The sequence below is a fragment of the Spinacia oleracea genome, chromosome 1, assembly GCF_020520425.1.
Source record: "Spinacia oleracea cultivar Varoflay chromosome 1, BTI_SOV_V1, whole genome shotgun sequence".
In the NCBI taxonomy this organism is placed as follows: Eukaryota; Viridiplantae; Streptophyta; class Magnoliopsida; order Caryophyllales; family Amaranthaceae; genus Spinacia; species Spinacia oleracea.
In genome coordinates this window covers 31,213,081-31,228,460 of record NC_079487.1, presented here as the reverse complement: position 1 = coordinate 31,228,460, position 15,380 = coordinate 31,213,081, and the positions used below count along the sequence as shown (strand labels likewise).

The following is a 15,380-nucleotide window of genomic DNA, read 5'->3' as shown; positions in this document are numbered from 1 at the left end:
GTTCGCTTGCTCTTTCTCCCACCTTTGAGAAAGGTTGCTTTGTCATTTTGCCAAGTAAACAAGATTCACATTGATCAATCTTCTCTAAGTCGAATGATTCTAGAATTCCTTTCCGTTGAAGTAATTCCATGCGCTTTATGTTTATATGGCCTAATCGACAATGCCACAGAAATGTGAGATCCGAATCACCAGTTTTAGCCTTTTTGGTATTTATGTAATAAATGTGTTTGCTCGTATCTAGCACATAAAGACCATTTTCTTGTTGTGCTGAACCATAAAACATTCCATTCAAAGAAAAAGAACAACTATTGTCTTTAAATTGAAAACTAAAACCTTTAGAATCCAAACTTGAAACGGAAATGATGTTTCTGGTGATACTAGGAACATAGTAACAGTTTTCTAGTTCCAAAACAAACCTGTTGTGGGAGTTTTTCCTTTGTATGATGACGAGGAGGTATCAGGTTCCACGTAGTGTCGAGTCCAGTCCACGTCGGCGGCGTACCTACAAAACAAGAATATTCCCGAAGGAATGTTCCCTCCGATGCTTAAGTAAGACACGGGTTTTTAGGAAGGTGTAATTAATGAACAGAAAGCATTAAAGGTAAATAGTAGAATGTTTCTCTATCTAGAATTGTGTGTCCATTTCTTGGGAAATGGAGGTATTTATAGTCTCCCCCTTTTGGGGGAAAACCCTAGAATCATGTCATATGATTGGCTAGTTTATTAGGTAATGACATGTGTCACTGTCACAACATTCCTTATGGGCCATGGGCCTCAAAAGGGACTCTTTCATCAGCATAGGCTGGTTCTTGGGTGGAAGCCAAGATATGCGGCTGACCAGTGATCAGGAGCCACATGTCGCGTGACGTTGATGCCACGTAGGTGGGGTATTTTTACCCACATCATTTTCCCCTCAAGAAGGGTATTAAGGTAAGATGGAATGCATGGTGCCCGTTCTTGATCACTGATCTCCTGATTAGATTCTTTGACCCAGAGAGAGTGCGCCACGTGGAGACTTTTCCTATTCTGTCCTCCCTATATATAAATGAGGGGGGTAAAAATTTTCATTTTTCACTTTACAAATTCACCTTTGTGCTTTTCTGGGAGAGAATCTACAGAGATTTCTGACGCAGTCTTCTATTCGGCCCATATCCTAAGACGAAGGAAAGACTGTACGAGCCCTTAGTCTCCTTTTCGTGACGCTTACCTTCGACGCCATCATCTCCGTTATTTTTTGAGGTAAGCACCTGATTACAGTATGTTAGTTATTTCTTGCATTTTTTGTTATTCGTCAGTTTTGGCATCGCCCATTTCTCTTTTCCTTTTGGAACGATGGTATGCGGTTCTTGAGCCGTTAAGGTTGGAACTTCTGGGTATGGTGGTCTGATCTGCGCCGCACCAATATCCCACATTTTTTAAGCCCGTCGTTAAGTTCGGCCTCCCATTGCGTCTTTATGCAGGACACGATGGCGAGGACGAAAAAGACGGCAAACATCGCTGACTTGCGGCTTAAAGGTCAGCAGATGGACCCTTCTTTCTCAGGAGGGAGATCCATCAAAGTGTCGGCAGGGGAAATAAGCCGGACTCCCCCAGGTGAGGCTAGCAGTGCTCGTCAAGGAGGTACTTACTTTGATGAGTTTTGGATGGAAGAGATGGAAGCTGGTCCATCGAAACAGCCCGCCGCCTCGTTCGATGAGTCGGAACCAGATGAGAGCGGTGGCGAGGCTATGGGTGAAGAAGTTGAAGAGGTGGCGGCTGGAGTGCCTCAGGTTGTTGCTGGAGGCATCTAGGGTGAGAATGCTCAAATTGACGCGGGTCATATTGGGGCTGACCCGAAGTGGTTAAAATGGCTGGAGAGACATAAGGAGAATTACGCCGCTGGCATGAATACTGGCCCTGGCTACGAAACGAGATTTCCAGAGAGTGAGGCGTCCACCATTTTTGACGTGGGCCCAGGTGAATTTCATGTGTATGCTGGAGCCTTTAAAAGTGGTTTACGGTTCCTGGTCCATCCTTTTGTGGAGGAGGTATTGGATGGGTTCGGCATTGGCCTCTGCCAATTGTCACCCAATTCTTGGACAAACGTACTTGGGTACGTCGCAAAGTGTGAGTTGTTGGGCCTGAGGCCGTCGTTTAATGCATTTCTTAGGTTGGTGCGTTTTCAGAAAGTAAAAGGAGCCGAAGGTTGGTTCTAATTAGCTAACAAGGGGGAGTATGCTACCACTTTTGACAAGCCGTCAAAACATCACTTCTGGAGAATGAGGTGGGTGGTGATGTGGACCGCCGACGAGGAGGCGGAGCTAAAATTTAGCCGTTGGCAGTTAGAACCTCGCTTTACAGGGGGGAACGAGAAATTTCCGGCCTTAACGGCACATGAATGGGATCAAATCACGGTCCATTTCCAGGCTGAGGCCATGACGGCACAGACCAAGAACCTGAACATTCCCTTGTCTTGGCTTCCGTCATGTGCTCAGCTCAGGGACCCTGTGTTCCTGGCAGCGGCTGGCCTAGACCATGGGTTGGACCAAGGTATCATGGCATTACTGCTTTTGTGTATTGGATGTTATTTGCTTACTAACTTTTATAAAAAATCTCCTTTTGCAGCCGTCACCATGTCCAAGCTTCCGCCTAAAGAGAAGGGGGTTATTAGCACCAAGGAGTGGTTAACCCAGATGGTTGACCAGAAGCTGAAAGGGATTGGCGGAGGTGCTCCGGCAAGAGTGAGTTGCCTATATATTTCTTATTATTATTTTACTCAGTCATTTTTTTTATATATCTTTCCTCCTCCAATATTTCAGAAGGGCGAGAAAGGTTCGGCCGGCCCTAAGCGCAAAGCCGAGGACAAGGACGCTTCCATTGCAGGGAAGCGTCCCAAGGTCAAGGCGGGGATCAGGCATTCTAAGATGGAGGACTTGCCAGAGAAGTCGTCTGATTCTCCAGTGGAAGTCGTTCCTATGGCAGTGACTCCTCTGCGGCAGCATCCTCCTACGGAGGGTTCGGCCAAAAGAGGGGATGCCAGAGGCGGGGCCGGTCCCAGCAAGAGGGCTGCTTCCCCTACGCCGGTCGAGGTCCTTAATGGTGAGGACGACCAGCCTTCGGCTCAGGCGGCCCAAAATCCAGAAGCTCATCGTCCTCCTCATGTGGGAGGCGACGACCCAGGTAAATGCTAAATTCTTCAAGTTAAATTGTTTTCTTAATCAAGTACTTTTATGGACTCTCACCTCTTCTTTTTGTATAGCTTATGGCCGGCAGGCGGCTTTGGACGATGAAGTCCGCAATATTCCTCCGTCTCGGCATTTCTCATCCCGAGATAAGGCTAAGATCATTTCTTCAGTGATCAAGGCCGTGCCGAAGGAGTATGTGGACCAATTCCCTCCGGCGGCGGACGCGCAGTTTGGGGCTATGCAGGCGGTTCTTTTGGATGTAAGCGTCCTACTTTCTTCTCCATCCTTTAAACAATTTTATCTTTTCTTACTTGTATTTTTCCAGCAGCTGCTTATTACGGCCGAGGGCTTTAAACGCTGGCGAGCTGACATCACCAGTCAGCTTCAGCGGCAGGTGCATAAGGCTACCAATGCCGGGGACTATGCCATGGCGACGGTGGAGAAGGTTCGGCTGGAGATGCAGGAGACCATTGAAGCTCAGAGCAAGGAGCTGACCGTCCTGAGGAGTGACAAGAGGCAGTGCTTGATCAAAATTAATTAACAAAGTTCTTGCTATTGAGACCCTTAATGCCGAAGCCCTTTCTACCCAGTCGTTCCTCCAGGAGACCGAGGCCAAGGTGAAGGAAGCTGCGAGCTTGCGCCAGCAAGTGGCCAGTCTTGAAGAGATGGTCTCGGCTTCTCAGGCTGAGGTTTCTCGGGTCAAGGCCGAGGCCAAGTTGGCTGCGGAGGAGGTGAGAGAGAGAACTCACCGAGCCTGGGACGCCTGCATGGAGGACTTCTCATTCGCCTGGTTTGAGCGACAAATTCAAAAGCAGGGTGCAATTATTGAAGCCGAACAACAAGGTCTTCCTCCTCCCGTGTTTGAGGATTCCGTCGCCGAAAGTGAGGAGGTGAACTCACCGGCCCAGAAGGAGGGGACTTCAGCTCAGCCAACCTCAAAGCCTGCTGTCGACGGTCCAGATGGTGTGGGCACGTCGACCTCCGCCCATTCTGCCGTTGCTCGTCCTGCTGGGTCTTAACTCCACTCCCCTTCATCAAAATCAGTTTTTATGGCGCCTAGAGCGTCTGTAATGAATAATTTTTATTTGTGTTTCAACGCCTAGGGCGTTTGTTTGGATAATTTTTTATTTCTGTTGAATTTGGCGCCGTTTTGGGCGCAGACCAGTGGTGATTCGTCACCTTTTTATGCTATCTTTCAGTTTGAGACTTTTAGACGCCTTCTCTGTTATTTTTATCGTGTATGATTGGACCCCTACTTTGTGCCCTAGAGCAGGTGTCAATAAGTCTCTGGACAAGACTCCCATGCCCAAGTTTATTTTAATTGATTGATTGACGCAAGTCAATCAATCAGTATGATAGCCGCTGAACTTGGGTATGGGGAATGTTGAGCGGTTTTTTGGTGGTGACATGTTTTATGCCGTGGCAGATAGGAGTAATTCTGTGTGCCTTAGAAAAATAATGATTTGTTTTAAGGAAAACAATTGTTGCGGGGGGGGGGGGGGGGCTTTGCCCGCCTTAAAATGGTAACGGCATGTTATATGCCGCAGCAGATTTAGAATAATCAATGATTGTTTTGGGGGTTTGCCCCCGTCTTAAATTGGAGGCGGCATGTTTATGCCACAGCGTATAGGAGTAATCTTATTAGCCCTAGGAAAAGTACTCGTTTTTAAGAAAACGATGATTTGTTTGGGGGTTTGCCCCTGTCTTAGAATGGGCGCGGCATGTTTGATGCCGCGGCATATAGGAGTAATCCTATTTGCCTAAGGAAAAATACTCGTTTTTAAGGAGACGACGATTTGTTTGGGGGTTTGCCCCCGTCGTAAAATAGGCACGGCATGTTTGATGCCGCGGCATATAGGAGTAATCCTATTTGCCTTAGGAAAAATACTCGTTTTTAAGGAGACGACGATTTGTTTGGGGGTTTGCCCCCGTCGTAAAATGGGCGCGGCATGTTTGATGCCGCGGCATATAGGAGTATAATCCTATTTGCCTAAGGAAAAATACTCGTTTTTAAGAAAACGATGATTTGTTTGGGGGTTTGCCCCTGTCGTAAAATGGGCACGGCCTGTTTGATGCCGCGGCATATAACTTATTTGGGGGTTTGCCCCCGTTGTCAATGTGGAGCGGCCTGTTTGTTGCCGCGGCATATAGGAGTGAACCTATTTGCCTTAGAAGAATATTCGTTTTTAAGAAAACAATTAGTTGTATGGGGGTTTGCCCCCGTCGTAAATTGGGCGCGGCATTTTTGTTCCCGCGGCAAATAACCTGTAAGGGGGTTTGCCCCCGTCGTCAATGTGGAGCGCATGTTTGTTGCCGCGGCATATAGGAGTGAACCTATTTGCCTTAGAAGAATATTCGTTTTTAAGAAAACAATTAGTTCTATGGGGTTTTGCCCCCGTCGTAAATTGGGCGCGGCATTTTTGTTGCCGCGGCAAATGACCTGTTAGGGGGTTTGCCCCCGTCGTCAATGTGGAGCGGCATGTTTGTTGCCGCGGCATATAGGAGTGAACCTATTTGCCTTGGAGAGATAGACGTTCGTGTTTTCGGGAACGGTTTTTACAATTTTAATAGGTGATCAGCCTATGTTTATGCTAATCTGGGCCACTCCTTAGGCTTCAAACAATTAGGCTTGTAAATGTTGTGCTAATCTGGGGCCACTTCTTAGGCCCTTATTCGATTAGGCTTTTTGCATGCATATGTTAGGTAAGTTAGTAAAGAGTAATAAATAGGACGAAACAAGAGTAGTAATATTTATACTTTGTAAGGCGAATTTAGCTGGTTACAAGGGAGACTACTACTCCATTAGGACCATTAGCGGCCGTTGTCTAGACCACAGATTCTTTCATAAAAGATAGTCAGAATACACCTTAGATTTTTTTTTTTTTTGAGATTGTCTGCATTCCAGGTGCGTAGAATTGGTCGGCCTTGCATGTCCTGAATGCGATAGGTTCCATCTCTGACCTCGTCATAGATCTCATAGGGTCCCTCCCAAGTGGGCGTCAGTTTACCCTATTCGTTGTCTCGTCCCACAGATTCCATCTTTGGGAGAACAAAGTCTCCTACTTTGAGCACTCTTTTGAAGACTTTCTTGTTGTACTCCCTCGCCATCCTTATCTTGTACAGTTGTTGCCTCAATGCCGCATTCCTCTTACTTCAGGTAAAAAGTCAAGGGCCAACTTCATTATTTCCCAGTTGGCATTCTCGTCATATAACATGACCCTTAGTGTAGGTTCACACATTTCTATGGGCAGCATGGCCTCAGCTCCATAGGAGCAGGAATGGGGTTTTGCCGGTTGAGTTCTTAGCCGTGGTGCGGATGGACCATAAGACGTTTGGCAGCTCATCGGCCCATAGACCCTTGGCTTCATCTAGTTTCTTCTTGGTCCCCTCGGAGATAATCTTGTTAAAAGCTTCGACTTGGCCATTGGCTTGAGGTCGTCCCACAGAGGCAAAGCAGCTATGTATGGCGTGGTCTGCTAACCACTCCTTCAGCTTAGGCGTCTCAAACTGAGGCTCATTATCAAAGACGATAGCTTGCGGTATTCCAAAGCGAGTCATGATATTTTTGCAGATAAACGCCCTCACATCACTTGTCTTTATGTTCTTGAGAGCCTCGGCTTCAACCCATTTGGTGAAGTAATCAACGGCCACTATCACATAGCGCCGGCCTCCAGGGGCCGCTGTATATGGCCCTAACAGGTCCATTCCCCATTTGGCAAACGGAATGGGACTCATAATAGGAGTGAGAGGGTGGGCCGGCCTGTGGATGAGATGAGCAAACCGTTGGCACTTGTCACATTTTTTCACCATAGTTAGGGCGTCTTCTCTCAAAGTGGGCCAGTAATAACCAGTTCGCAAGGCTTTCTCTGCCAAGGCTCGTCCTCCAATGTGGGAGCTACATAATCCCTAGTGCAAATCATCTAGAACTTCTTTCCCTTTCTCAGGAGTGACACACCGCAGGAGGGGTCTAGAAAATGACTTCTTGTACAAAACTCCATTCCACCATTCAAACCAAGAACTGTTCTTTTGTATTTTGGCGGCCAGACTTGAGTCGTCCGGAAGCGAACCGTCCACTTTGTAAGCAATGATAGGGTCCATCCAGGTTGACGACCGATCCAGGATAGCTACCATAGGAGCGCACAATTCCTGCTCAATACTTCGCTTATCTTTCACTTCCCAGAATACGTGACGCGGTGTATCACAGGAAGCCGAGCTAGCTAGTTTTGACAAGGCATCGGCCTGATTGTTCTCCGATCTGGGAATCTTCTTAGCTTCAAAGCTCTTTAGATGTTCTATTTCTTGATGCACAACTTGCATATATTTGATCATGTTAGGGTCTCTTGCCTCATAGTCCCCATTCACTTGACTCACAATGAGCTGAGAGTCAGAGAAGGCAAGTATTTCTTGAGCTCCAGCAGCTTTGCACATTTTTATGCCGGCTAATAAAGCTTCGTATTCTGCCTCGTTGTTGGATGTTTGGAAATTGAATCTCATGGCATACTCATACTTGTCTCCTTCAGGAGATTGACATATTATGCCGGCTCCACACCCGTTCTGGGTTGACGAGCCATCTACATAGACTGTCCAGCGAGTCGCCACATTCTTTTCAAAAGTCGGCCTCGTCATTTCTGCAATAAAATCAGCAAATGCTTGTCCCTTGATAGCTTTTCGAGGCTCATATGAGATATCAAATGCATTCAGCTCAATTGCCCATTTCAGCATTCGTCCAGCAGCGTCTAGCTTAGTAAGGGGTTGTTTCAAAGGTTGGTCAGTGTATACCACTAGTTTGTGTGCCAGAAAGTAAGGGCGCAGCTTCTTGCTGGCCATAAACAGCGCAAGTGCAAACTTCTCAATTGAAGAATATCTTAATTCAGCGTTTTGCAGGACATGGCTCACAAAATAGATGGGGAGTTGCACTCCCTCCCTTTCAGTTAGCAAGACAGCACTCAAGGACCACTCAGAAATGGCCAAATACACATACAAAGTTCCCCCTGAAGTGGACTGACAAGCCGAGGTAAGGTGTGGAGGTGTTCTTTTAATCGGACGAAGGCAGTTTCTGCCGCCTCGATCCATTCAAATTTGCTCTTCTTCTTGATTGTGCCGAAGAAGTAATGACACTTGTCACCTGCCCTTGATAAGAACCGCCCCAGGGCCGCTAGACATCCTGTCAGGCGTTGGACTTCCTTGACTGATTTTGGCGACATCATATCTATTGCTGCCTGTACTTTATCAGGATTGGCCTCGATACCTCTTTCATCAATAAGGAATCCCAAGAACTTCCCAGCCGTTGCCCCAAAAACACACTTCTTTGGATTCAACCTCATCTGATATTTTGGGAGCGTCTCAAAAGTTTCTCTTAAGTCAGCCAAGTGTTCTTCGCTTTGCTTGCTTTTTACTATCATATCATCAATGTAAGCTTCGATGTTTTGTCCCAACTGACAAGAGAAGACAGTGTTGACTAGACGTTAAAATGTGGCTGGCGCATTCTTTAAACCGAACGGCATCACTTTGTAACAGTATAGGCCTTGCTCAGTAACAAATGACGTCTTTTCCTGATCGTCTGGCCACAAAGGAATTTGGTGAAAGCCCGAGTATGCGTCCATGAAAGACATCAAAGTATGGCCAGCCGTTGAATCTACCAACCGGTCTATCTTGGGTAGAGGGAAGCTGTCTTTTGGGCAAGCCTTGTTTAGATCTGTATAGTCCACACACATTCTCCAGGATTTGTTGGGCTTCGGCACCAATACTACATTTGCCACCCAATCTGGATATTGACTTGGCCGAATGAACCCAGCCTCCAACAACTTCTACACTTCTTCGGCTGCGGCTTTGTTTCTTGCTTCCCCATGATTTCTCTTCTTCTGACGAACAGGTTTTAAGGACTCATCTACATTGAGCTTGTGGACAGCTATGCTTGGATCAATGCCCGACATCTCCTCCACAGCAAAAGCAAAAATGTCCAGGAATTCCCTCAGGAGAGTGACTAAATGTGCCCCAAGCTGGTCGTCAGGAGAGACCCCTACTGGTACCGTCCTATCTGGACGTGCTTCATCAAGGATGATTTAATAATGTCCACCAATCGGCTCAGGCGGCCTAGTTTCCATGTGAGCCGTGGCAATGGTATAGGTCTCCTTCTTGACTTTCTACTCCATCTCATCTAGTTTTCTTTTTGAGCTTGCTCTGGCTTTGTCAGTTTTTCCCCAAGCCTCGGGACTTAGCGTAGTGAGGTAACAATCCCTTGCTAGCTGTTGATCACCATGAATTGTGCCGACCTGACCTTTATCACAGACATACTTCATGAGCATAAGATGAGTGACGACCACTGCCTTGGCCTGATTCAAAGTTGGACGACCCAGTATGATATTGTAAGCAGTGAGGTCCTTTACAATTAGAAAGCGGACGTTCAAGTTCCTGCTTTGATGCCGGCCTCCAACTCGTAGGGGCAGAGTGATTATCCCCTGGGGATGAATTATGCCGCCTCCGAATCCAATTATCGGATAATGTATTTTTTCAATTGGCTTTGGATCATGCTCAAGACGACTTAGACAAGCTGTGCTGATAATGTTTGACAAACTCCCCGTATCTACTAAAATACGCCTTACCTTGAGGTTTGCTACCTTCAATTCAATGACCAACGGGTCGTCATGTGGAGTGGCGATCTTGCCCCTGTCAGATTCACAAATCTTTACTTTAGGGAAATGGTCAATTGGGGCTTTTCCAGACAACATGACCTGTCCCAACCGGCTTGCATTGTCTTTTTGACCTCTCATTATTGGCCCCCAACGGTTAGACCTCCTGAGATGACGGCTACAATTTCTGGGTCAGTGTCGTTGTCATCACGTCGGTATGACGGTGACTTGCTTTTCTTGTAGAACTTTTTACCACTTCCCCCTATGCTTGTGCTGAGATAGGATTTCAGGAACCCTTTAGCGGCTAGTCCATCGAGAGCCCTTCGTAGGGACTTGCAATCTTTTGTTTCATGTCCCACATCACAATGGAACTTACAGTAAAGCGAGTTGTCCCGGGTTTCCACCGGCGACTTCATGGGGAACGGTCGATCTATCTCATACCTATCACTGACATCTAGCAATATCGTATACAGGTCAGTGTTGTATTCAAACCTTTCTTTGTCATAGGGTCGTCCTCTCTTCTTCCCTTGGGAGCGGTCTGTCTGATATCCTTTCTTTTCAATGGCCCATGTCCCATTCGGACGGCTGGTCTTTTTGTCTGACTTATCCTTGCGCTGAGGATGATCTGTGGCCTCCATTCCCTTAGACTCTTTGGGGACGGAGCAGATTTCAGTGGCATGAATAAAGGACTCGGCCTCATCCAGAGCGTCGGCCATAGTTCTCACACTTTTCTTCACCAAATCGAACTTAAAGGACCCCTTCTTAAGTCCCCTAAAGAAATTATCAAACGCCACCCCGTCAGGCAGGTCTGGAATCTGTCCTGATTCCAAATTGAAACGTCGAACATAGCTTCGCAAAAAGATTCATATTTTCCTTGCTGGATTCGACCCAAATGCATGCTCGTCTTTTTCTCTTCTTTATAAGCCATAAATCTTGCTGAAAATAACATCTCCAATTCGGCATATGTGTTGATCGTTCCCGCGGGCAACTTCTCGAACCATTTGGAGGCAACCCCTTTCAGAGTGGACGGGAAGTATTTGCACCAGGTTGCATCACTAGTCCCCTGGACATACATATGATGCCGATAGGACAAGAGGTGTACATCAGGATCAGACGTGCCATCATAGGCGTCAATAGCAGGTGTTTTACTTTAGGCTCCTTGGGAGCATTCATGATATCAGCACAGAATGGGGTGGTGTAATCGAGGATGATGCCGGCTACCCCTTGTTAAATATGGCATATTGGATCCTGCCTTCTATTCTGGGATGTTCTACGTCGCTCGCTGTCCGCGCGGCTGACATGAGTCCTGGTGAGACGGCGCGAAGGGGCAGCGAGGGGTGAATCTTGCATGACAGGGGTGGAACCTGTATCTGACAACTCAGTTTCTTGGGGCCTATCTAGCTGAATGATCGGTACTCTTCAGGACGGTCCAGGTTCAGGCCGAGAAGTTGGCAGGATCCGACGCGGAGCTATGGGCTGGAAGGAAATTCTTGTTCTGTCAAAGCGTCTGTCATGATCATCATTTCGTGCTTGGTCTTGCCGCCAGACATTAGACCGAGTGAGTCCATTAAAGAACGGAATTCCCGTCCCCTGAGACTGAGAACGGATAATCTTGATCTCATCTTGTAGGGTGTCCATCTGTGCTTTGAATCCAGCTAGGATATCTTTGAGCTGCCCAGCAGACACCGGCAAGTCTAGGTTCTCTTCCATAACTGTGTCGGCATCAGCCCTCAAGTGGCCGCCTGGAGGAAACAAAGGTTGACCCGTCTCATCTTCCACTTGAACCTGCTCGGGTTGCGACTCAGGAGGAGGTTCAGGACGACCGTCCTGCCCTACAGACTGGTGGCTTCTTTCGTCCCTCCCTCGAGGAGGACGATCACCATTGATTGCGGTTTCGTCGTTTTCGTTTCGACTGATGGGCGCGTCTCCGAAGTGCTGGACGTCTACCATGTTACCTTACCTCCCCACAGACGGCGCCAAATGTTGTGGGAGTTTCTCCTTTGTATGATGACGAGGAGGTATCAGGTTCCACGTAGTGTCGAGTCCAGTCCACGTCGGCGGCGTACCTACAAAACAGGAATATTCCCTATTCCCTCCGATGCTTAAGTAAGACACGGGTTTTTAGGAAGGTGTAATTAATGAACAGAAAGCATTAAAGGTAAATAGTAGAATGTTTCTCTATCTAGAATTGTGTGTCCATTTCTTGGGAATTGGAGGTATTTATAGTCTCCCCCTTTTGGGGGAAAACCCTAGAATCATGTCATATGATTGGCTAGTTTATTAGGTAATGACATGTGTCACTATCACAACATTCCTTATGGGCCATGGGCCTCAAAAGGGACTCTTTCATCAGCATAGGCTGATTCTTGGGTGGCAGCCAAGATATGCGGCTGACCAGTGATCAGGAGCCACGTGTCGCGTGACGTTGATGCCACGTAGGTGGGGTATTTTTACCCACATCAAAACCGACTAGGTAAAGAAATAAAATAAGATCCTACGGCTAATGCAGCAATCCGTGCTCCATTTCCCACGCGTAGATCCATCTCGCCTTTATCAAGCTTTCTACTTCTCCTTAGTCCCTGCGAATTGGAACATAAGTGTGAGCCACAACCAGTATCTAATACCCAAGAAGTAGAATTAGCAAGATTACAATGTATAACATACATACCTGAAGGAGAAGCAACGTTTACGTCCTTCTTCTCTTCCTTTAGTTTGGGGCAATCTCGCTTGTAATGACGAATTTCATTACAATTGAAGCATTGCGATGTAGATGGAGAACGATCCTTCTTCATCTTCTTCTTGGATGGCGCCACTTGCCTTCCTGAAGTAGATGGAGATGCACCCTTGCTTTGGATCTTCCCCGAAACCTTTTTCTTGATTTTCTTACTCTTTACTTTTATCGATGCTTGCTTATCACTTACAAAGTCCAATTCATACTGATGAAGCAAGTAAATTAGTTAACTAAGAGTATTCTCCCTTTTCTTGGAGAAATAGAGTAGTTTGAATATATAACCAGGGTGAAGAGAATTCAAAAGTATTCCCGCAGCTGCAGAATCTGGGAATGGATCACCAAGTAACTCAAGCCGGTTGAGAAGCCCAACCATTTTCTTTGTATGAGTTCTGATTGGCGTCCGTTCTGTCATTTCAAGATCAATGACCCTTTCCCTTGTTTTTTGTCTTTCGACGTCAAAACAACAACCCAGTGGAGCATTAAGCTTTAGATCCTCAAATGAATTTACCAATTCGAAAACATTTTGGTCGACATGTTGACCACCATGTTGGAATCTACCACGACATATATCCCTGAGATGCCTTAGGAGTGCCCATGGCTCGTATGCAACGAACCTTGCACTCCAATCATTGGGGATAGAGCCAAGAATAAGATCCATCACTAGCGACATGTGGTTCGCCCACGCACAGTGCTTTTCTGGAGTCATATCTTTGAGTAATAGCTAGGGATGGGATGGTCAACTACATATTCAATGTTGTTCCACCTGAGGACTTGCCGAAGCTTCCTCTCCCAATCAAGAAAGTTGGATAGGTTCAATTTTACATCCAGAATTTTAGTTACTTTGAGTTTTGTTTTGATCGCGGCCATTTTGATTACTACAATCGAAAAGAATTTGCAATAAATAACCATTCATACAATTCAATAACTTTGAAATAAAAGCAAAAACATGCAATCATTAAAGCTATTAAAACATTTCATTCATGCAAAAAGCAAAACATGGTCCAAAATGAAAGAAACGATTCCAAGACCCCAAAAGTCCTAAATCCTTAAGCAGCTTTAGCATGTCATAAGTAGTTTAAGATTTTAGGTAAGCAAAACCTATTGCTAGTAATCTCCAAATTAATCTTGGTTAATAAATTAATGCCATAATTTATCCCATTGCCACAACTTAATGCCATTGTTGTTTGAGTTGTAACCACAATCAACGTGCTCCTTTAGGACGCTTTACCACCTAAGTCAACTAAAATAGCACCCCGCTTTAGCGTAAACCTACCATCTTAGATCCCTAGATTTTGTAAGTGCTTGATTTGGAAGGCAATTTTTAAACTCAATATTACTTGGACCTAGTTGTTTCTATGTTGGTTCGATTATTTAGTGAACTTAATCTAATCGATTCATATGAAACAACCTGTTCATGCAAAGCATACATACATTCATACATTCACGCATAATATATATATAGAAGTGCATAAATAAATGGTGATCTAGTATGGCCCAAAACATCTTGTCTTGAAGCATCCAATCTTCATCACCTCCTTGTTAGCTTGGCATCAGCTTGAATCTTCGTTCAAATGCTAACTTAAAGTTCTAAACTTAGAAATACTTGAAAATAATAGATTACATCAAAATTTCCATGGTACGCAGACCATATTTAAATATTTACATTCAAAGATAGAACGGTACGCAGACCGTATTTAACTATCCTAAATTTGGCCATACTAGTCACTTGGAGTACCTGCATTACATAAAATATATATTCTATGCATTCACCCATTCGTGTGCTAAAACGAATGAACCATATAAATATGCAAGTATTTACGTGAATTAATTAAAATTCACGTTCACATAAACGCGTCCTAAAAGATTAATCAATTTCCAAATTATTAATCCTTAGACTTTATTATAATTAAAATTGAATTTAATTAAAATAATGCGACCTACGAAAAATAATTAAAATAATTATTTCATTTTAATTTCATTTAGTGGCTCCCACTCAAACCAATAATTATTCCGGATAATTAATTATGAAATATTAAATTAAAACTCGCGGCCCGGCCCAAGCAAATAAGATATTAAATTAAATATCCCGTTAGCCCAAATCAATGCAAATATACGAAGCCCAACGAAATAAACAATTTTCAACGAAAAAAGTCCGATTACGTACTTGGACTTGCGTGTGGCCCATGAGGCGCACGAGCAAGCTCGCACACCCCTAGGCCTTCGCGCGCGCGCGTGCCCGCAGCCATCGCTACCCCTGCGCTGCGTGGTGTGCCTTCGTGCGTTGGACGTCGCATGGCTCGCGCCTTGCTTCGTCGCAGCCCCCCGCAAGCGTCCCGCCTGCCCCTTTCCTCGCCCAGCGCACACGAGGCACGCAGCACGCTTGCTGCTGCCCATGTCACTGCGGCTCGGCCTTCGCGTAGCAGCCCATATGGCTCAACGAGCCATACGTCCACCACACTCGTGTTCGTGCCTTTGGTTCGTGATACGGACCAACTCAATAAAAATTAAATTTAATTTCACGAACTTGCATTAATTTTATTTTTCAAAAAGTTACGATTTTTATTTTCGAAAAACAACGATTTTTAACGATTTAATAAACTTTAACGACAATCCAATTTCGTAAAATATTAAATCAAAGGGCTAACAATATTCAAATTTTTATGAATGAACGAATCAACATTAAAATCTGAACTTTTAATTAATAAAATCCGAAGCTTTAAATCGTTCTTCAACATTTAAATTTCAGATTTTTAATAATTTGGTTTAAGTGCGATTAAAATTAACGAAACCATTCAAAATTTTAATCCAATAATTTTTAAAATTAGCCACTGACCCATGAAATTATATCCCCTTTCC

General features: G+C 45.3%; 1 protein-coding gene across 1 annotated transcript; it reads right to left on the bottom strand.

Moving 5' to 3' along the window:
• Window positions 1-9,307: 9,307 nt before the first annotated feature.
• LOC110776000 (uncharacterized) lies at window positions 9,308-9,934 on the bottom strand. Its single transcript, XM_021980585.1, has one exon. It carries the CDS (start codon window positions 9,932-9,934, stop codon window positions 9,308-9,310), a length of 627 nt encoding a protein of 208 aa, XP_021836277.1.
• Between the last annotated feature and the right edge of the window lie 5,446 nt (window positions 9,935-15,380).

What these genes read in the sequence shown, in the direction of transcription:
- LOC110776000 (XM_021980585.1), bottom strand. Translation starts at nt 9,934, where the DNA reads ATGAGAGGTCAAAAAGACAATGCAAGCCGGTTGGGACAGGTCATGTTG.